At 45.2% G+C, this 23,829-nt stretch overlaps 1 protein-coding gene across 4 annotated transcripts in view; it reads left to right on the forward strand.

Moving 5' to 3' along the window:
* The window catches only part of LOC130272835 (uncharacterized), a 92,241-nt gene that overhangs the window by 48,339 nt on the left and 20,073 nt on the right, over positions 1–23,829 (forward strand). For 3 of the 4 annotated variants that reach the window (XM_056518774.1, XM_056518773.1, XM_056518776.1), the window contains 14 exons: positions 2,017–2,137; positions 3,538–3,636; positions 3,761–3,847; positions 8,139–8,288; positions 10,385–10,528; positions 10,614–10,745; positions 14,247–14,399; positions 14,489–14,611; positions 18,032–18,178; positions 18,415–18,549; positions 20,819–20,938; positions 21,019–21,156; positions 23,118–23,264; positions 23,682–23,807. In XM_056518774.1, the coding sequence (XP_056374749.1) occupies positions 2,017–2,137; positions 3,538–3,636; positions 3,761–3,847; positions 8,139–8,288; positions 10,385–10,528; positions 10,614–10,745; positions 14,247–14,399; positions 14,489–14,611; positions 18,032–18,178; positions 18,415–18,549; positions 20,819–20,938; positions 21,019–21,156; positions 23,118–23,264; positions 23,682–23,807 (1,822 nt within the window). The remainder of the gene's footprint in view (positions 1–2,016; positions 2,138–3,537; positions 3,637–3,760; positions 3,848–8,138; positions 8,289–10,384; positions 10,529–10,613; positions 10,746–14,246; positions 14,400–14,488; positions 14,612–18,031; positions 18,179–18,414; positions 18,550–20,818; positions 20,939–21,018; positions 21,157–23,117; positions 23,265–23,681; positions 23,808–23,829) is intronic. The other variant, XM_056518775.1, reaches the window with a different exon arrangement.

A 23,829-nucleotide genomic window follows, 5' to 3' on the forward strand; every position in this document is an offset into this window, starting at 1 on the left:
CTGCACATATTTGAAGCTGCAGATTTAAATGTAAACTAATTCACAAAACACAGCATCAAAAACATTGAATGTGCACAGGATACTGTACGTGTGATGGTCCGCGGGGTCCTAACGCCAAAGGATTTTGCGCCTCAGCGTTCAGATGCGATCTCCATCCCGGAATAATTCCACAGTGTGAACATACCCTTACCAATACTGATCATGGCCAGGACTACAACCCCCAAGAGCACAACAGACAATAGGACAGGAAATCCCAACAATACTTAATGTATCCAAGGGGAATAAAAAAGTGCAAAAATTGCATGAAAAATAGAAAAAAAAAAAGGGCACATGCATAAGAAAAATATGTAGAATAACCAATCAGACAGTGTCACGAGTATGATCTTTTTTTTTTAGGATACTTTACATTAAAAAAAAACAAAAAACAATTTCTATCAATATATATTACCCATGTCTGCCGTTGCAGTTCAGCCCTATTATCCAGGATTGGAAAAAACATGGCTGCTTTTATTAATTAAATGGGCACTCTCATTAAAACAATTGTTTACTATTGCACTCCATATGTTAAAAAATCTTTCTAATGTACTTTGTTAAAAAAAAATAAAAAAAGTTTTCTATAATTTAATTGTGTTTAAAAAAACTGCCACTAGGTGTCTCCCTACTTGTCCAGAGCACATTTCCCCCCATCTTTTGCACAGATTTTGAACTCCTGCTGACCTGTCAGAAGTCCAAAATCAGGAAATGCAGTCTGGAGTGCTGAGGGGTGAGGGGTGCAGCATAAACCAATCATAGCTCATCTCACACTGAACTTCTCTGGGCTGTGTGCAGCAGAGTGAGGGAGGACGTTCTCCCATGTATGGCTTCAGATGATGTCCCGCCTGCTTGGGAACGCCCCTTCCCAGTCTGTGGAGCTCACCGAGTATGAGCTGAAGATACAGAACAATATCAAGGTAGAAAACTAAAAAAATGATTAAAATAAAGGTAGGAGGGGGTTTATCATGATGGGGGCAGTGACCTGGGAGGATTATAACATTTAAAGGGGACCTCTCATCAAATAAACTTTTGATATATTTTAGATTAATGTATGCAGAATAACTTTCCAATAGCATGTTAATGAAAAATATACTTCTTTCTATTGTATTTTTCCCGATCAGTCCCGTCAGCAAGCATTTCTGACTCATGCTGGAGTCCTAAACACTCAGAGCTGCCAGCCTGCTTTGTTCACAGCCAAACAGGCTGTGGACAAAGCAGGCTGGCAGCTCTGAGTGTTCTCCTTTGTGAACAAAGCAGACTGGCAGCTCGTAGTGTTTAGGACTCCAGCATGAGTCTGAAATGCTTGCTGCCAGGACTGGTAGGGAGACCCCTAGTGGTCATTTCTTCAAAGTGGAAAATTAAATAGAAAGAAGAATTTTTTTTCAATAACATGCAATTGTAAAGTTATTCTGCATACATTAATCTATAATACATCAAAAGTTTTTTTGATGAGAGGTACCCTTTAACAAGATAATGAGAGGTACTCTTTTTAACATATTTATTAATTTATCTATCCTAAAAACAGCAGCACAGCTGCCCTCAGTTTGCATGCATTATTTCAACTGGGTTCCGTTCACTTCAATGGAATTGAGCTGCAATACCACGCACAACCTGAGAACAAGAGTGGCGCTGTTTCTGAAAGATGCTGCCATGTTTTAGGAGTTAGGAAAAAAACATAGCTACTTTCTTCTTAAAACAGAGCCACCCCTCACCCTCAGGTGGTGTGTGGTATTACAACATAGCTTCATTCACTTCAATGGAACTGATTTGCAATACTGCACACACCCTCAGGACGAGAGTGGCGCTGTTTCTGAAAGAAATCATCTGTTTTTCTCATGCTGGACGACTCCTTTAATTTGGTAAAATAAATAAATACATATGCAGTTCTGACCAGATCTTGTTCATAGATGGAAAGAATTCGTCTACGTCTGGGATTTGTGGTTCTTCTGCCATCATCTCATTGTTAACCCTCTTCCTCCCCAGGTGACGTTTGAAGACGTGGCTGTGTATTTCTCCAAGGAAGAATGGGAATTGCTCGGGAGCAGCGACAAGGATCTGTACAGGGAGGTCATGTCCGACAACTACCGGGCTCTCCTCTCTCTGGGTAAGTTTGGTAAATCAGGCACCTGCCCATTCATTTAAAGGGGTACTCCACCCCTAGCATTTTATCCCCTATCCAAAGGATAGGGGGTAAGATGTCAGATCGCCGGGGTCCCGCTTCGGCACCCCTCTATCATTACTGCGCAGAGCACACTCGTTTGGTGCATAATGACAGGGGCCGGAGCATCGTTACGTCACGGCTCCGCCCCTCGTGACGTCATGACCCGCCCCCTCAATCCAAGTCTATGGGAGGGGGTGTGGAGGCTATCACGCCCCCTCCCATAGACGTGCATTAAAGGGGTACTCCTTATTTTTTTTATTTTTTTTTTTATCAACTGGTGCCAGTAAGTTAAACAGATTTGTAAATTACTTCTATTAAAAAATCTTAATCCTTCCTGTACTTATTAGCTGCTGAATACTATAGTGGAAATTCTTTTCCGTTTGAAACACAGAGCTCTCTGCTGACATCACGAGCACAGTGCTCTCTGCTGACATCTCTGTCCATTTTGGGAACTGCCCAGAGTAAAAGGAAATCCCCATAGCAAACATATGCTGTTCTGGGAAGTTCCTAAAATGGACAGAGATGTCAGCAGAGAGCACTGTGCTCGTGATGTCAGCAGAGAGCTCTGTATTTCAAACGGAAAAGAATTTCCACTGTAGTATTCAGCAGCTAATAAGTACAGGAAGGCTTAAAATTTTTTAATAGAAGTTATTTACAAATCTGTTTAACTTTCTGGCACCAGTTGATATAAAAAAAATAAAATAACATTTTTTTTCACCGGAGTACCCCTTTTAAGGGGGCGGATTGTGATGTCACGAGGCTCTGGCCCCTGTATCGCCGGTTATTACGCACCAAGCGAGTGTGCTCTGTGCAGTAATGACAGTGGGGTGCTGCAGCGGAGATCCCTGGGGTCCCCAGCAGCGGGACCCCGGCGATCTGACATCTTATCCCTTATCCTTTGGATAAAAGATAAGGGGCGGAGTACCCCTTTAACTATAAGGGCTCATTCACACTACGGATTCCACCTGCAGCAGGCGCTGGATAAACAAGCTGGTACTAGGACCGCTCGGAAATGCGCCGTCTCCATAAACACCAATGGAGTGTGAATGGGGCCCTAAGATGTATTTCTATTACATTGCCACTTGTCATTGCCGCTTAGATGCCACAGTCTTAAGATTTAGAACACATCCCCCTAATTATTATTAGATCTGATTGCATTAAATTACTTTAGTTCCTTTAGCATTGTTTCCCAAGCAGGGTGCCTCCAGCTGTTGCAAAACTACAACTCCCAGCATGCACGGACAGCCTTCGGCTGTCCGTGCATGCTGAGAGTTGTAGTTTTGCAACAGCTGGAGGTACCCAACTTGGGAAACGCTGTCCTATTGATTTATTCCTTATCTTAGGGCTCCTGCAGGAGAAGCCTGACCTAGTGTTACGGATCGAAAACGAAGAGGAGGATCTCTGGGTTATCCAGGAATCCCATAGAAGAATCCGTCACCGCGGTAAGTGCAGCCGTGTAAAAATTGTTCACAGCTTCAGGTTGTTACAATGTATCAGTGTAGGTTAGAGCTTTATTTACCTAAATACAGAAGAAGAAAAAAAACTCTGGGTGTTTTCTGATTTTAGAGGACGAGCTGCGCTTCCTAGAGCGGGATATGGACGGAGCGTGCATTTTAGCGAAGGATGATGATACGTCACCATGTGGCGGACGAGGTACGCTGCTCTGAACATTTATATGTAAAATAAAAATAAAAATGATGATAAAAAAAATTTAAGGAAAAAATAAATAAATATTATATACACACATATACATGTCAATTGCTGTAAGAACCGACCAATCAGCATGAGCATTCACTGGTAAATCACCTGTATTACTGAAGTGTATGCACTGACTGGTGTCTGGTAGCGCCCCCTACAGTACATGGAGGTATTACATGTTCTGTACTCTTTACCTGTATCACTGAAGTGCATGCACTGACTGGTGTCTGGTAGCGCCCCCTACAGTACAGGGAGGTATTACATTTTCTGTACTCTTTACCTGTGCCACAGTTAGCTGCTCCTTTGGACACCAGATGAGGGCCGGCTCCATGTTACTTTTTTAGGACACTGTGTGTTCTCTACAGCAGTGTTTCCCAACCTTTTTTGGGTCGGGGCACACCTCTGAATTTTTTTTTTTCCGCGGGGCACCCCTACCGAGGTTGACCAGCAAAAAAAAATATATGAACAAATTCCTATGCACACTGCATATATCTTATCTTGCATATATTTTATTTTCCCCCAAATTAGGTTGGCAGTATAGTTCCCCCACATTAGGTTGGCAGTATAGTTCCCCCCCACATTTGGTTGGCAGTATAGTTCCCCCACATTTGGTTGGCAGTATAGTTCCCCCACATTTGGTTGGCAGTATAGTTCCCCCACATTTGGTTGGCAGTATAGTTCCCCCACATTAGGTTGGCAGTATAGTTCCCCCACATTAGGTTTTCAGTATAGTTACCCCCACATTAGGTTGTAGTTCCCCAACATTAGGTTGTAGTTCCCCAACATTAGGTCCAGTATAGTCCCCCACATTAGGTCCAGTATAGTCCCCCACATTAGGCGCAGTATAGCTCCCCCCACATTAGGCGCAGTATAGCTCCCCCCACATTAGGTGCAGTATAGCTCCCCCACATTAGGTGCAGTATAGCTCCCCCACATTAGGTGCAGTATAGCTCCCCCACATTAGGTGCAGTATAGCTCCCCCACATTAGGTGCAGTATAGCTCCCCCACATTAGGTGCAGTATAGCTCCCCACATTAGGTGCAGTATAGTTCCCCACATTAGGTGCAGTATAGTTCCCCCACATTAGGTGCAGTATAGTTCCCCCACATTAGGTGCAGTACAGTTCCCCCACATTAGGTGCAGTATAGTTCCCCACATTAGGTGCAGTATAGTTCCCCCACATTAGGTGCAGTATAGTTCCCCCACATTAGGTGCAGTATAGTTCCCCACATTAGGTGCAGTATAGTTCCCCCACATTAGGTGCAGTATAGTTCCCCCCACATTAGGTGCAGTATAGTTCCCCCCACATTAGGTGCAGTATAGTTCCCCCCACATTAGGTGCAGTATAATGTTCCCCCACATTAGGTTGGCAGTATAGTTCCCCCATATTAGGTCCAGTATAGCCCCCCTACAGACATACAGCCTTCAGCCATACAGTGTATTACTGAAGGCTGTATGCCTGTGTACTGCCCCACTTCCGTGTTCTGAGCACCGAAGGAGCCGCGCCGCTGGTAATACTTACCAAGTCGACAGTGCGCGTCCTCCTCGCTGCTCCAGTCCTCCGTGATTGTTGCTATGGGGGCACGCATGGGACGTCAGTGACGTCCCTGCGTGCGCTACCTCCCGGCGGTCCCCGTGTTTTTAAAGTAAACTCAATAAAGGCATCCCTGTGTCCCGAAAGCAACTTTCGGGACACAGATGTCCTGCGGCAAAAACACCCGGCGGGTGTTTTTCCCACGGCACACCTTACACTATGTCACGGCACAATGGTTGAAAAACTCTGCTCTACAGGACCCTGAAGAAGCTCCTGTCCTCTACATAGACAGTGATTACAGCTCCCAGCAGATCTTTATTACTTTTATATGTAATTATTTGCTTTATCTATATTAGTTATCTACTTAATATTGTTTAATCCTCCATTTTTCCTATTTTTGGATGACATTTTGGTGGCTTCAGAACCAATTATCAGGTTTCCATAGAGTTCTGGTCTCAACATAAAATGGTCGTTCTGGAACCAATTAATATTGTAACTTGAGGGACCATTGTGTGTATGTGTATATATATATATATATATATATATATATATATATGATTTCTGCATTGTCATAGCTACTTGCTGCAATTGGGCCCACCTGCACCCACACATCTGCTATACTTTGTGTTATTAAATTATCATTTCTAAATATATATGTATTTTAATATTAATAAATATTTCTTAATATATATTTTATATTTACAAAAAAATATATTTTTATAAATATATATTTGAATATAAATATATTTTTAAATATATATAAAAAGTTATATTTTTATACATTTATTAATATTAAAATAAAAATATATTTTTATTTATTAAATTTTTTTTAAATATAATTAGTAATTACCGTATATACTCGCATATTAGCCGTTCCGAATATAAGCCGAGGCCCCCAATTCCACCCCAAAAACCCAGAAAAACCTATTGACAAGTGTATAAGCCTAGGGTGGGAAATACATCATTCCCCCCCCTCCCGGTCATCATCCCGACTCCCACTGTCATCATCCAGACCCCCCCCCCCATCCCTCCTGTCATCATCCAGACCCCCCTCATCCCCCCATCATACAGATCCCCCTTGCCCCCCCATATCATTATCCAGATCCCCCTCATACCCCCCTGTCATCATCCTGACCCCCCTCTCTTGTTCTCTACTCACCTCCCCAGTTGCAGCTCTGTTGGTCCTTCTCTAGCAGTTGTCTAACGTCGATGCAGGAACCGTCCGACTTCTAGTGGGGAGGGTTAGCCGGTTCGGGCCATCCATCTTGACCGAGAGGCCCTCTTCTTCGCTACGGGCTGGCCCTGGACTAGTGACGCTGCATTGACACCGCCACGTGGGGACGCCCCTGATGTCACGGACGTCCCTGCACGGCGGTGTCAATGCAGCGTCACTAGTCCAGGGCCGGCCTGGAGCGGAGAAGAGGGCCTCCTGGTCAAGATGGATGGCCCGGACCGGCTCACCCTCCCCACTGGAAGTTGGACGGTCCCTGCAGCATAGATAGGCGACGATGGACGGCCCGGCCCATCCCCTCGTCACCCCCATTGGTATGCCTGCGATTTTTATTTTTTTTCCATCACTTGAGTATAAGCCGAGGGGGATGTTTTCGGCACGAAAAACTCTGCTTATGCTCGAGTATATACGGTAAATTAATATAAATAAATATTTATATTAATATTAAAATATATATATATATATATATTATAATATAATTTTTTTAACCCCCTTATAAGGACATTTACGGTGCTGCTAAGAAGTACTTAGCGCACAGCGCCATACATTTACGGTGCAGATTTCCTGGATCACCGCATCTCTGGAACCAGGTGTTTTTTTTTTTTTTTTTGCTACATGCCCCCCAAAAACCATTTCAGCAAAATTCGATCTCCAAAATCCCATTGTTGCTCCTTCCCTTCTGAGCCCTCTAGTGCACCCACAGAACACTGTACGTCCACATATGAGGTATTTCCTTACTCGAGAGAAATTAGGTTACACATTTTGGGGGCTTTTTCTCCTTTACCCCTTGTAAAAATAAAAAACTTGGTCTACAAGAACATGCGAGTGTAAAAAAAAATTTAGAATTTTCTCCTTCATTTTGCTGCTATTCCTGTGAAACACCTAAAGGGTTAACACACTCAATGAATGTCATTTTGAATACTTTGGGGGGTGCAGTTTTTATAATGGGGTAATTTGTGGGGTATTTCTAATATGAACACCCCTCAAATTCACTTCAAAAATGAACTGGTCCCTGAAAAATTCTGATTTTGAATTTTTTGGGGGAAAATTGCTGCTGAACTTTGAAGCCTCTGGTGTCTTCCAAAAGTAAAAACCTCTCAATATATTGTATTTGTGAATCAATGTATAATTTATTTGGGATATCTATTTTCCTTACAAGCAGAGAGCTTCAAAGTTAGAAAAATGCAACATTTTTAATTAATTTTCACCTACAAATGATGTTAAAGTAGAATATGTCACGAAAAAACAATCTCTGAATCAAATTCATAAGTAAAAGCATCAGAGTTATTAATGTTTAAAGGGACAAAACTGCTGCATCCTAAAGGTCAAAGTGGGCTGGGTATCTAAAATTAATATATTTATTTAGCTATATATTTAGATATATTTATTTTAATAAATATAATAGTTTTTTATGTATGTATAATGCTTAGTTTACGATGAGTCTTATCTCTAGGTCTAAATTTTAACCCTCTGTTCTCCAGAGTCTGTTGAGAGTAGCAGTCACCTCGGTGCCTTGATGCGACTTGTGAATGAGATCCCTGGTTTCCTTTTGGGCAGCTCGGTCACAGACGGTAGCTGCTCACCTGCCCGCAGCACAGAGGATCATGGGAGCAGCAGGCCGTTCCTGGAGGGTGAGCTTAGTTAAAGGGGTTGTCCAGTAAAAAAAAAAAATCTCCTGTCCACCGTATCTGTCCGACGGCTGGGAACACAAGCGGCTGTCTCTGAGACAACACTCTCTCTATTCATTTCTATGGTGACACTGAAGATACCAGAGCGCTTTACTTGTGTATAGTCGGCGCTCCTGTAAAATGGAGCTGCAGACGACACGCTGGGTCCCCATTATGGAGATCGTGGGGGTCCCACCCCTGTAAATCACTTGAGATCATGTGGTGGGGGTCCCATCCCTGTAAATCCCTGGACATTGTGGGGTGGGGGTCCCATCCCTGTAAATCCCTGGACATCGTGGGGTGGGGTCCCATCCCTGTAAATCCCTGCACATCGTGGGGTGGGGGTCCCATCCCTGTAAATCCCTGGACATCGTGGGGTGGGGGTCCCATCCCTGTAAATCCCTGGACATTGTGGTGTGGGGGTTCCATCCCTGTAAATCTCTGGAGATTGTGGGGTGGGGGTCCCATCCCTGTAAATCCCTGGACATCGTGGGGTGGGGGTCCCATCCCTGTAAATCCCTGGACATTGTGGTGTGGGGGTTCCATCCCTGTAAATCCCTGGACATTGTGGGGTGGGGGTTCCATCCCTGTAAATCCCTGGACATTGTGGGGTGGGGGTTCCATCCCTGTAAATCCCTGGACATTGTGGGGTGGGGGTTCCATCCCTGTAAATCCCTGGACATTGTGGGGTGGGGGTTCCATCCCTGTAAATCCCTGGAGATCATGTGGGTGGGGGTCCCATCCCTGTAAATCCCTGGACATTGTGGTGTGGGGGTTCCATCCCTGTAAATCCCTGGACATTGTGGGGTGGGGGTTCCATCCCTGTAAATCCCTGGACATTGTGGGGTGGGGGTTCCATCCCTGTAAATCCCTGGACATTGTGGGGTGGGGGTTCCATCCCTGTAAATCCCTGGACATTGTGGGGTGGGGGTTCCATCCTTGTAAATCCCTGGAGATCATGTGGGTGGGGGTCCCATCCCTGTAAATCCCTGGACATTGTGGTGTGGGGGTTCCATCCCTGTAAATCCCTGGACATTGTGGTGTGGGGGTTCCATCCCTGTAAATCCCTGGACATCGTGGGGTGGGGGTTCCATCCCTGTAAATCCCTGGACATTGTGGGGTGGGGGTTCCATCCCTGTAAATCCCTGGACATTGTGGGGTGGGGGTTCCATCCCTGTAAATCCCTGGACATTGTGGGGTGGGGGTTCCATCCCTGTAAATCCCTGGACATTGTGGGGTGGGGGTTCCATCCCTGTAAATCCCTGGAGGTCATGTGGTGGGGGTCCCATCCCTGTAAATCCCTGGAGATCATGTGGTGGGGGTCCCATCCCTGGACATTGTGGTGTGGGGGTTCCATCCCTGTAAATCCCTGGACATTGTGGGGTGGGGGTTCCATCCCTGTAAATCCCTGGACATTGTGGGGTGGGGGTTCCATCCCTGTAAATCCCTGGACATTGTGGGGTGGGGGTCCCATCCCTGTAAATCCCTGGAGGTCATGTGGTGGGGGTCCCACCCCTGTAAATCCCTGGAGATCATGTGGGGTGGGGGTCCCATCCCTGTAAATCCCTGGAGATCATGTGGGGTGGGGGTTCCATCCCTGTAAATCCCTGGACATTGTGGTGTGGGGGTTCCATCCCTGTAAATCCCTGGACATTGTGGGGTGGGGGTCCCATCCCTGTAAATCCCTGGAGGTCATGTGGTGGGGGTCCCATCCCTGTAAATCCCTGGAGGTTGTTGGGTGGGGGTCCCATCCCTGTAAATCCCTGGAGATCATGTGGTGGGGGTCCCATCCCTGTAAATCCCTGGAGATTTTGGGGTTGGGGTCCCACCTCTGTTAATCCCTGGGTTGTTGCTTAGTTTTTCTTTATCATCTTGGATTTGCTTTGTGTGTCAGAGAGCTGTGTGTTAACCCATTAACAGCTGTAATGACAGTCACCCAGCTTTTCATCCTAATAAAGCCTAAAATATACATACAAAAAACATAAAATAAAAATGTTATAATTTTGCAGCATTTGCACCACCGCCTGGACTGTGTATTAACTTCTGGATTTTATTATTAGTGAAAACAGAGGAACATTCCCCGTCCTGTTCTCCGACCTCGTCCCATTTACCTCTGAGCGAGACCCCGGAAATCACGGCCAGTCCGGGGGTGCACAGGATCACCGAGCAACGGAACAGCAAAATCGTGACCAAAGCAGAGAAAGGTAAATATGACGACCGTGGAGGAGATGTGTTGATTAAGCGTCGGACGCCGAGTCCTGACTAAGTGAAATATTCCTCGTCTTCCAGCAGAGGTCGCTGTGAGTCAGTCACCCCGGTACAGCGCGCCTGTCAGTCATCTCCCTGTATCGCTGTCCTGCGTCAAGAGCGACCCGGGCGGGAGCCATGACGGTGTGCCCGGCCGGCTGCAGATAAAACAGGGTAAGGGCCGGAATATGGGGTGTAGACACATTGGGGTATAAACCAACATTCCACCAAATGTGTGCACCTTAAAAAAAAAAGGGGTTTCAACCAGTGTAACCACAGCGGTTGCAAAACTACAACTCCCAGCATGCCCGGACAGCCGTTGGCTGTCCGGGCATGCTGGGAGTTGTAGTTTTGCAAGAACTTTTCTTTTTTTTTTTAACCACTGCTCTAATCTAATGTCTATGGACACGTTTAGTGGGGCATTGCAAATAGACCCTTTAACCACTTAAGGACATTGGGGGAGATTCATTAAACCTGTGCAGTGTAAAAGTTGACCAGTTGCCCATAGCAACCAATCAGATCGCTGCTTTCATTTTTGAAAAGGCCTGTGAAAAATCAAAGAAGCGATCTGATTGGTTGCTATGGGCAACTGGTCAACTTTTCCTCTGCACAGATTTTGATAAATGTCCTCCAAATGGGCGTGAATGTATGTCCTGGTACTTAAAGGGGTACTCCGCTGGCAAACATTTATTTTATTTTCTTTTATTTTTATTTTTTAAATCAACTGATGCCAGAAAGTTAAACAGATTTGTAAATTAGAAGAAAAGGGGTGATGCCAGCGAGTAAGAAACTTCATCTTTATTTTATCACATTAAAAGGATTGACATGGAAAAACTTCAGTTGAAGACATGGATAAAATCCTTGGAAGAAGTGCCTAGCATGACGCGTTTCAGGTCATGTGACCTTTCATCAGATGGAAGAAGTGCCTAGCATGACACGTTTCAGGTCATTTGACCTCACATCAGATGCAAGAATGCATCTGATGAAAGGTCACCTGACCTGAAATGCGTCATGCTAGGCACTTCAATTTGATGAAAGGTCACATGACCTGAAACGCGTAATCTTGGCACTTCTTCCAAGGTTTTTATCCATGTCTTCAACTGAAGTTTTTCCATGTCAATGCCTTTAATGTGACAAAATAAAGGTGAAGTTTCTTACTCGCTGGCATCACCCCTTTTCTTCTAAACTTGGAGGATCATCTTGCCATGCGGTGACCTGGTGGGCTGACTATCCTGTGCCGATTTGTAAATTACTTCTATTTAAAAATCTTAACCCTTCCAGTACTTATCAGCTGCTGTATGCTCCACAGGAAGTTTTGTAATCCTTTCCAGTCTGACCACAGTGCTCTCTGCTGACACCTCTGTCCATGCCAGGAACTTTCCAGAGCAGGAGAGGTTTGCTATAGGGATTTGCTCCTACTCTGGACAGTTCCTGACATGGACAGAGGTGTCAGCAGAGAGCACTGTGGTCAGACTGGAAATGACTGCACAACTTCCTGTGGAGCATACAGCAGCTGATAAGTACTGGAAGGGTTAAGATTTTTTTTTTTTTTTATAAAGAAGTAATTTACAAATCTGTTTAACTTTCTGGCCCCAGTTGATTTAAAAAAAAAAAAGTTTTCCAGCGGAGTACTCCTTTAAAGGGGTGTTCCAGCATTTTGGTACTTGTTACCTATGTGCCCCTGATCCCCAGTTGTGTATATCGTAAATGTACATGTGTTACCTGTCTGGGTTGGATCATCCATTTTGTATTTTTATGCGTTGTCTCGAGCCTTTCCCATCTTCCTTTTCAGCTCGAGACAATAGTTTTGGCTTCTTCTAGTCTTCCCTGACAGGCCAGCCCTATGCCTGCGTTAAATGTGTCCCCAGCTGTCATGTGATCTCCGCGCAGGCTCGACAGGATGCAGAGATCAGCAGTCAGGACCTCGTCGCTAACGCCCGCCATGAACCCATTTGATGCTATCCAGGAATAGGAAAACAGAGCTAATTCTTTCAAAAACAGCTCCACATCTGTCCCCAGGCTGTGTGCGGTATCACAACTTGGCTCCGTTTACTTCAATGGAACTGCGCTGCAGAACCGCACCCAACCTGGTGGGGCAGTTTTTGAAAGAAATTAGTTCTGTTTTACTATCCCTGAATAACCCCTTTTAATACTGGTCACAGCATTTAAAACAGTTGCAGTGCATGGATACACTTATTGGACCACCCACTGCACGATTGCGGGGGGAGTCCGATGAGTAAGATGGCGGCCTGGAGGTCTTCTCATCTGCCTATGAGTCTCCGGGGATCTTTTTTTTTGTGTCTGCCCACAGAGACAGGGTATACAAATAGATTGGTATCCCTGCATGCGGAAAAGTCCGAGCAATTAATATATAATGTTAATGATCCCGTAAACGTAAAAAACAGTCAAAATTGCTGATTTGTTGTTACATCACATTTCTGAAAAAATTATAAAAATTAATAAAATGTGTGTGTGTGTGTGTGTGTATATATATATATATATATATATATATATATATACATATACACACACACACAAAATTGGTACCGGTAAAAACTACAGTTAATGACGCAAAAGATTGATGACCCTCATACAGAAAAATAAGAAAGTTCTAAGAGTCAGAATAGGGAGATTTTAACCATACTCATTTTGTTAAAGTTTATTTATTTAATTTATTTTTGTTTTAAGGCAGTACAATATTATCTAAAGCAGTGTTTCCCAACCAGGGTGCCTCCAGCTGTTTCAAAACTACAACTCCCAGCATGCCCGGACTGATTAGAAACAAGGCAATGGGAAGCACACACAGAATGCTGAAAACAAATCCACAGAGCATACACTATAATCCGCACCATACTGCAAAAGTCAGCAATCTATAAAGCAGTGTTTTCCCAACCAGAGTGCCTCCAGCTGTTTCAAAACTACAACTCCCAGCATGCCCGGACTGATTAGAAACAAGGCAATGGGAAGCACACATAAAATGCTGGAAACGAATGCCAGAGAATACACTATAATTCACACCATACTGCAAAAGACAGCAATCTATAAAGCAATGTTTCCTAACCAGGGTGCCTCCAGCTGCTGCAAAACTACAACTCCCGGCATGCCTGTACTAATTAGAAACAAGGCACTGGGAAGCACACATACAATGCTGGAAACCCCTGCACAGAGAGCATACACTATAATCCGCACCATACTGCTAAAGTCAGCAATCTATAAAGAAGCAGTGTTTGCCAACCAAGGTGCCTTCACCTGTTGCAAAACTACCACTACCAGCTGTGTCTCCATAACAACTAGTCTGCCTTATACTCTATGGCAGTGGTCTTCAACCTGCGGACCTCCAGATGTTGTAAAACTACAACTCCCAGCATGCCCGGACAGCCGTTGGCTGTCCGGGCATGCTGGGAGTTGTAGTTTTGCAATCTGGAAAGGAAATTGATCAGTGCAGATCAGCAGCCATGTTTTAATATTGTCTAGATCAGAAACCATGGGCATCATTGTTATCGTATTTACCCACTTAATAAAGAAAACATCGTCCGAACGAAACGTCAGAACTAAACGTCCCAAAAATTGCAAAATTACAATTTTCTGTGTCCTTAAGGGGTTAATGATTTTTTTTGATTTTTTTTTTTTTTTTTTTACTGTTCACATTGTAAATGACGATATTGTCTCCCGCAGAAGAGTTTTCTACTCACCCCCTGATCGGACGGCACAGAGAGATCCCTCCTATGAAGCCCCTCATTGCCCACCATCCTAAGACCCCACCGTACAGCCCAGGACCCCGGGATCATGTGACTCCTGACTATGGCAGCAGGAGACCTGGCTCTGGAGGTGAGTGAGAGCGCCATCTCCTGGTAAATAACATTATAACTGTACAATGTGGCCGTTGCACTTTATACACTTCTGACCCCTCCGTATAGGTGGGACGTCACGGAGACGCTCGACCGGTGCCTCCCCCCGGAACCCCAGTGTCTCCCCCGCGTCTGCCAGTCCTGGAGCCAACTGCACCGGTCTGGGGGATCTGAAGATAAAGATCAAACAAGGTCTGTATCTTATGTAAAGTGTCATATTAGAGCAGCGGGGGGCCTCCAGCTGTTGCAAAACTACAACTCCCAACATGCCTTTGGCTGTTCAGACATGCTGGGAGTTGTAGTTTTGCAACAGATAACATTTGCTTAAAGGGATATTCCAGGCAAAAACTTTTTTTTATATATCAACTGGCTTCGGAAAGTTAAACAGATTTGTAAATTACTTCTATTAAAAAATCTTAATCCTTCCAATAGTTATTAGCTTCTGAAGTTGATTTGCTGTTTTCTGTCTAACTGCTTTCTGATGACTCACGTCTCGGTAGCTGTCCAGCTCCTATGGGGATATTTTCCCATCATGCAAGGGATATTCTCCCATCATGCACAGCTCCCGGGACGTGACATCATCATTGAGCAGTTAGACAGAAAACTTCAGAAGCTAATAACTATTGGAAGGATTAAGATTTTTTAATAGAAGTAATTTACAAATCTGTTTAACTTTCCGGAGCCAGTTGATATATAAAAAAAAAAAAAGTTTTTGCCTGGAATACCCCTTTAAGTCTGGGTTTCCCAACCGGGGTGCCTCCAGCTGTTGCAATACTACAACTCCCAGCATGCCCGGACAGCCGAAGGCAACAGCAGGAGGCACCCTGGTTGGGAAACAGTGGCTTAAAGGGGAACTCTGGTGGAAACAAGTAGAAAACAAATGTTTTCAAATCAACTGGTGCCTGAAAGTTAAACAGATTTGTAAATTAGATACAATACCATTAAAAATGGTGCATAATGGCATTTACAAAAGACCGCGCTTCAATTTCATAGAATTAATATTGTATGTTTAGACCAGAACTCTATGGAAACCTGGTAATTGGTTCTGAAGCACCAAAATGTCATCCAAAAATAGGAAAAAGTGAGGATTAAAGAAAAATAAGTAGATAACTAATACAGATAAAGCAAATTCTTACATATAAAAGTAATAAAGATCTGCTGGGAGCTGTAAATCACTATGTCAGTGTTTCCCAAGCAGGAAGCCTCCAGCTGTTGCAAAACTACAACTCCCAGCATGTCCGGACAGCCAAAGGCTGTCCGGACATGCTGGGAGTTGTAGTTTTGCAACAGCTGGGGGCACCCTGCTTGGGAAACACTGGTCTATGTAGAGGACAGGAGCTTCCTCGGGGTCCTGTACAGTACACAGTGTCCTAAAAAAGTAACATGGAGCCTGGTGTCCTGGTACAGGTAAAGTATATAGAACAGGTAATACCTCTCTGTACTGTAGGTGGCACTACCAGACACCAGTCAGTGCATACACTTCAGTAATGCAGGTAAAGAGTACAGAACATGTAATACCTCTCTGTGCTGTAGGGGGCGCTACCAGACACCAGTCAGTGCATACACTTCAGTAATACAGGTAAAGAGTACAGAACATGTAATACCTCCCTGTACTGTAGGGGTCGCTACCAGACACCAGTCAGTGCATACACTTCAGTAATACAGGTAAAGAGTACAGAACATGTAATACCTCCCTGTACTGTAGGGGGTGCTACCAGACACCAGTCAGTGCATGCACTTCAGTAATATAGGTAAAGTGTACAGAACATGTAATACCTCCCTGTACTGTAGGGGGCGCTACCAGACACCAGTCAGTGCATACACTTCAGTAATACAGGTAAAGAGTACAGAACATGTAATACCTCCCTGTACTGTAGGGGGTGCTACCAGACATCAGTCAGTGCATACACTTCAGTAATACAGGTAAAGAGTACAGAACATGTAATACCTCCCTGTACTGTAGGGGGTGCTACCAGACATCAGTCAGTGCATACACTTCAGTAATACAGGTGTTTTACCAGTGAAATGTCCATTCTGATTGGTCAGTTCTTCCAGCTATTGACACGTTTCACAGATCTGGACTGTCCGTACATTGTATGTTGAGTCTGGTTTCAACTTACAATGGTCTTTTCTGGACCATTGTATGTTGAAACTATTGTATGTTGAGGCCATTGTAAGTTGAGGGATCACTGTATATATATAAATAAAACATAAATAATGCACTGATATTGTATTTATCTACCATTGGGCCCTAATGGTAGAATAATGATTCTAGATGAATCACTGCTATACATTTTTCAGGTGTTGATGTAAGATGAACTTGTAACTGATAGTTTGGACCTCTGGTAATCCGGCAGGTTGATATATAGTGTGACCGTGTAGATGATTAGAAAGTAAACACGACTAAAAGAATGTGGTCAAAGATGTCAGGAAGTGCTCAAACCAAGTGCGGATGTGCATTTATACTAAGGAATAGCACGTTTTACACTTATGGTCTGTTGCTATGGGCGATCCCCAGCAAACAATGCATACAATGGAGGATGCCTGCAACCGACCACAAGAACCACAATAGCATCCTTCCCCGATGAATTGGTGTGTGGATGTAAACATATATAGTACAGTAGTACAAAAACACGACAAATACAAACATAGGTGCACTACTGTGGTAGATGTAGACAATGACCCTCAAAGCTGATGTAAAATTGAGACCTCAGCCAGTATATCCTTATATGAAGGACATACCTGAGCCCGCACACCAACGCCAAGGTTTCTCAAGTGGCGCGAGACCAAACACTAATCCTACCTGTGTGTGATAAGCAAAAAACCAGGGACCAATGCGCAATTACGAAAGCTTTTGTTCCGACTTATAGACTGCTCCGAGTGTTACCTCCAGTGTGAGTGAGCACACATACAATGGGAGGAGGGAGGCCGGCTATAAGCCCCACCTATGTAGGCTGATGAGCTGCTGGCCTCCCAGGTGCATCTAAATGCTACCTATACATGATAATATGTAGATGGTTGAAACAATCTTGCAAAAAAAAAAAAACTGAAAATAATCGCCTGTATGGTTGTTACATAATATCTCACCAATCCCTCGGCCGCTGGTCTCGTGCTGCGACGGACCCAATAGAGCGTCCTGCGGCTGTTGTACAATGTCGGCGCTAAAGTTGCTTATTCAGATCCCGCAGCTGTCAGCTCCGTGTATGTTGTACAGAGCGATCTCCCACTAGGTAGCTTCATTTGTTTGTTCCAGCAAACAATTATGTCCAGCATACGTGTCTGTGTGTGTGTGTGTGTGTGTGTGTGTGTGTGTGTGTGTGTGTGTGTATATATATATATATATATATATATATATATATATATTTATTTTTTTTTATTTATTTATATAGATATATATATTTGTAGTCCTTTTTTAGCTAGTACATCGAGCTAGTATGTTTTATGTATAGTGTTTCCCAACCAGGGCGCCTCCATCTGTTGCAATACTACAACTCCCAGCATGCCTGGACAGCCAAACAAACTTAGATTACATATCGGAGGCCTGATATGTTACTATAATGGAATATAATGCATAGTTCATGAATATTAGAGTTGCCTTTTCTTCTCTTGCAGAGGATTCTGGGAGTGAGCGAGAGATGGCGGAGTCCCCTGTGTACGGCAGAAAAGTGCATCACTCCCCGGCGTCGTCCTCCTCCATGTCAGCGCCGGCAGAGAGAGAGCACTGGAGGCTGGCGGCCTCTCCGCTGAGATCCCCTGCAGGTATCACTTATAGTCCTTATCTCCTGTAGAACTGTGTGCATTGTTATGTATACTTAGAAGTGCATTATCTAGGACTGTCTCGCCAGCCTTTTCTCTGTGCTTTACACTGCAGCTGTGCTCCATTAGGACTCCATTGCTTTGGCTATTCTTATGAAGTCAGAGGACGGCTTTAACTGTTCCTATATACAGGACCCTCATTTCTCTGCTGTAATCCCACCCTCCTTTTATGTTCACAGATGTACCCCCGGGGAGCTCCCCCTTACACAGACTGGCGAACTGCCTGAAGGAGATCACTGCCAGCCGCCCCCGGCCTTACAGCAGCACATTGTCCACCACCCGATGGGGCGTAGATATGAGCAGAGTCTGTGCAGGTAACTTTACTGCAATCTATAAAGCTGTGTTTCCTAACCAGGGTGCCTCCAGCTGTTGCAAAACTACAATTCCCAGCATGCCCGGACTGACTAGAAACAAGACACTGGGAAGCACACATAAAATGCTGGAAACAAAATGCACAGAGAATACACTATAATCCGCACCATACTGCAAAAGTCGGCAATCTATAAAACAATGTTTCCCAACCAGAGTGCCTCCAGCTGTTGCATGCTCAGGCTGATTAGAAACAAGGCACTGGGAAGCTCACATAAAATGCTGGAAACATCTGCACAGAGAATATACTATAATCCGCACCATACTACAAAAGTCAGCAATCTATACAGCATTGTCTCCCAATCAGCTGTTGCAAAACTACAATTCCCAGCATGCCTGGACTGACTAGAAACAAGACACTGGGAAGCACACATAGAATGCGGAAACCAAATGCACAGAGAATACACTATAATCCGCACAGTACTGCCAAAGTCACCAATCTATAAAGCAGTGTTTTCCCAACAAGGGTGCCTGCCGCTGTTGCAAAACTACAGCTCCCAGCATGCCCGGACTGACTAGAAACAAGACACTGGGAAACACACATAGAATGCTGAAAACAAATTCACAGAGAATACACTATAATCCGCACCGTACTGCCAAAGTCACCAATCTATAAAGCAGTGTTTTCCCAACAAGGGTGCCTGCAGCTGTTGTAAAACTACAACTCCCAGCATGCCCGGACAGCCGTTGGCTGTCCGGGCATGCTGTGAGTTGTAGTTTTGCAATCTGGATAGGATATTGATCAGTGCCGATCAGCAGCCATGTTTTAATGTTGTCTTGATCAGAAGAGAACCACATCTCTCCAGGCTTCAGGGCCCCATGTGCCATTTATACTACTGGTCTCTTATGGGATAGATTTGCCCTGGGGCCCCCTTAGGCACCAAGGGCCCAGTGTGACTTGTTAGGGTAATGACTAATTTATGAATTATTAATTATGGTCAACAAAAATATAAAAAATAGGACCAATATGAATTGCCAAAAATATACAAACAATGCAATTCACCATATCTGGGCCTGACTATTTTCCCAGATATGAGTTCTATGAAGTAGTGGTGGAAGTAACTTTTGCAATATAATAAAATAATAACGCAGTTATTATAAAAATGATCTGTACATTTATTGGTTACAATTGATTAACATTAAAGGGGACCTTTCATCAAAAAAAAACTTTATATATTATAGATTAATGTATGCAGAATAACTTTCCAATAGCATGTTATTAAAAAATATGCTTCTTTCTATTTAATTTTCCACTTTGAAAAAATGACCACTAGGGGCCTCCCTACCAGTCCTTTTTTATAGATTTCAGACTCATGAAGGAGTCCTAAATCTCAGACTGCAGCCGGGACACAGACAAACTCAGCACTGCTCACTGCCAGGGAGTTTGCCTGTGTCCCAGCTGCAGTCTGAGATTTAGGACTCCTGCATGAGTCTGAAATCTATAAAAAAGGACTGGTAGGGAGACCCCTAGTGGTCATTTTTTCAAAGTGGAAAATTAAATAGAAAGAAACATATTTTCTAATAACATGCTATTGGAAAGTTATTCTGCATACATTAAACTATAATATATCAAAAGTTTTTTTGATGAAAGGTACCCTTTAAAGGAGATGTCCGGTGCAGACTTTTTCTATTCCGTCCTGCCCGGGCTGCAAAAAAAGAGAAAACAAACTTTCACTTACCTTCCTACGTTCCCCCAGAGCTCTGCAGCAGCTGATTGGTCGGCCGGGCTGCCTGCTTCCTACTTCCTTTTAGCCCGGAACATCACACGGCGCTTCAGCCTATCACCAGCCGAGGCAGGACATCGCTGCGGAGGGTGATGGGCTGTAGCGCCGTGTGACGTCCCAGACTAAAGGAAATAGGAAGCAGGCAGCTTGGCTGACCAATCAGCTGTTGCGGAGCTCCGGGGGAACATAAGAAGGTAAGTGAAAGTTTGTTTTCTCCTTTTTTGCAGCCTGGGCAGGATGGAATAGGAAAATTCTGCACCGGACATCTCCTTTAAGGAGTGTAATAGAAAGCAGACCATAATATAAATGACATTATATAAAGAATATCAATGACGTAATGTCAGATATAAATCAATGATATATTAGTAAGTTATTTAACCCCTTAAGGACCGAGCGTTTTCCCGTTTTTACACTTTCCTTTTTTCCGCTTTTAACTTTTAAAAATAATAACCCTTTCAATTTACTTTATCTCTTTGCTGTTTTCTCACAGACCCCTCGGTCAGATCACACAGGGAGCCCCCGGCCCCTCAGCCCAATCCTTTCACTGTAGCGGTCACCAATGGCGCAGCCCAGCACAGGGACGGTCAGAGTATGCGGGCGAGCAGAGACGGTGAGTAGATGGCAGTGTATTCTGCGGTGCCCTGTGGTGCTGGTTTATTATTAGTGACTTCCATGTTTCATCCACTTCAGAGTTACATAGGGGTAATGTTCCTCTGTCGGCCCTGGGGAGGTGTCTGGAGAAGATCCAGTCCCGTGTGTCCGGGGGGCAGAACATGGCTGCATCCCCCAACACTGCGGAGCTGGGGGTGAAGAGAACCCACTCTGACGGTAAGATGTAGGTTATACTATGACAGACGTCCTGTGTATGGGGTAGAGGCTGCACACCGAGGGGCCACAGCACAACCTGGAGCTCCACACACAGTCAGCTCTGCTGCATATAACAGATGACCAGTGTATGGGGTAGGGATGCACACAGAGGGGCCACAGCACAACCTGGTGCTCCACACACAGTCAGCTCTGCTGCATATAACAGATGACCAGTGTATGGGGTAGGGATCCACACAGAGGGGCCACAGCACAACCTGGAGCTCCACACACAGTCAGCTCTGCTGCATATAACAGATGACCAGTGTATGGGGTAGGGATCCACACAGAGGGGCCACAGCACAACCTGGAGCTCCACACACAGTCAGCTCTGCTGCATATAATAGATGACCTGTGTATGGGGTAGAGGCTGCTCACCAAGGGGCCACAGCACAACCTGGACTTCCACACCCAGTCAACTCTGCTGCATATAACAGATGACCAGTGTATGGGGTAGGGATCCACACAGAGGGGCCACAGCACAACCTGGAGCTCCACACACAGTCAGCTCTGCTGCATATAACAGATGACCAGTGTATGGGGTAGGGATCCACACAGAGGGGCCACAGCACAACCTGGAGCTCCACACACAGTCAGCTCTGCTGCATATAACAGATGACCAGTGTATGGGGTAGGGATCCACACAGAGGGGCCACAGCACAACCTGGAGCTCCACACACAGTCAGCTCTGCTGCATATAATAGATGACCTGTGTATGGGGTAGAGGCTGCTCACCAAGGGGCCACAGCACAACCTGGACTTCCACACCCAGTCAACTCTGCTGCATATAATAGATGACCTGTGTATGGGGTAGGGGCTGCACACAGAGGGGCCACAGCACAACCTGGAGCTCCAGACACAGTCAGCTCTGCTGCATATAACATATATCCAGTGTATGGGGTAGGAGCTGCACACTGAGGGGCAACAGTACAACCTGAAGCTCCACACACAGTCAGCTCTGCTGCATATAACATATATCCAGTATATGGGGTAGGAGCTGCACACCGAGGGGCAACAATACAACCTGGAGCTCCACACACAGTCAGCTCTGCTGCATATAACAGATATCCAGTGTATGGCAAAGGGATGCACACCGAGGGGCCACAGCACAACGTGGAGCTCCACGCACAGTCAGGTCTGCTACATATAACAGATGACCTGTGTATGGGGTAGGGATGCACACCGAGGGGCCACAGCACAACCTGGAGCTCCACACACAGTCAGCGCTGCTACATATAACAGATATCCAGTGTATGGCAAAGGAGTACACACCGAAGGGCCACAGCACAACCTGGAGCTTCATGCACAGTCAGCTCTGCTACATATAACAGATGACCTTTGTATTGGGTAGGGATGCACTCAGAGGGGCCACAGCACAACCTGGAGCTCCACACACAGTCAGCTCTGCTGCATATAACAGATATCCAGTGTATGGCAAAGGAGTACACACCGAGGGGCCACAGCACAACCTGGAGCTCCACACACAGTCAGCGCTAGTACATATAACAGATGACATGTGTATGGGATAGGGATGCACACCGAGGGGCCACAGCACAACCTGGAGCTCCACGCACAGTCAGCTCTGCTGCATATAACATATATCCAGTGTATGGGGTAGGGGATACACACGAGGGGCCACAGCACAACTTGGAGCTCCACGCAGTGTCAACTCTGCTACATATAACAGATGACATGTGTATGGGATAGGGGCTGCACACCGAGTGGCCACAGCACAACCTGGAGCTCCACACACAGTCAGCTCTGCTACATATAACAGATGACCTGTGTATGGTGTAGGGATGCACACGAGGGGCCACAGCACAACCTGAATTTTCTGCGCACAGTCAGCTCTGCTGCGCGCCAAACGTTTTTTTTTGCAAATGTTTTTTGTGTATTTTTTTTTTAGTATTTTCTGTACATTTCAGATCTGTCCTGTCGCCCTGGCGTATTCGTGGGTGCAAAGAGGCCGGTTCTGAAAGCCTCCAGCTGCTCTCACGCAGTCAGCAGCTCCTCACCCGGCCACCGGGATTTGTGGAGACCCCCAGAGGAGCTGCCCCGGGCCCCCAGTGAGGGTATGTGTTACGTGGGGGGGAGGGGGTCTGGTGTAGTGGAGACGTTTGTAGGCGTCTTCTGTGTATGGAGCATTAAAGGGGTTATCAGGATTGGAAAAGTTGTTGATTCCTGAAAAAAAACAGCGCCACCCCTGTCCTCAGGTTGTGTTTGGTATTGTGAATGGAGACAAGTTGTAATACCACACACGACCTGAGAACAGAGGTGGCGCTGTACCACTTACAGCTGCAAAAACATACACAGCACAGGGCCACATACCGACTCCCAGATCAGGTCATGATGTAGTCATAGATGATGCGGTATAATACTGTACATACAATCCAATACAGTATTTGGGACTATTTCTTGCGCCCCCCCTCAGTCCCAGGTATAGGGGGGTCTCGCCCCATTGATGTTAATATGATCATGTGATCTTGCAGATCAGCCTATCGGAAACTCCCATCTGATGAGCGTCATGAACTGTGTGAGGAAGATCCCCGGCTGCCGGCCCAGTCCTTCCATACAGGTCACCTCCACGCCAGACAGCGGTCGTGCATGTGCACAAGGTGAGTGTCGGCAGCGGTCTAA

The sequence above is a fragment of the Hyla sarda genome, chromosome 5 (genome assembly GCF_029499605.1).
Source record: "Hyla sarda isolate aHylSar1 chromosome 5, aHylSar1.hap1, whole genome shotgun sequence".
Taxonomy (NCBI): domain Eukaryota; kingdom Metazoa; phylum Chordata; class Amphibia; order Anura; family Hylidae; genus Hyla; species Hyla sarda.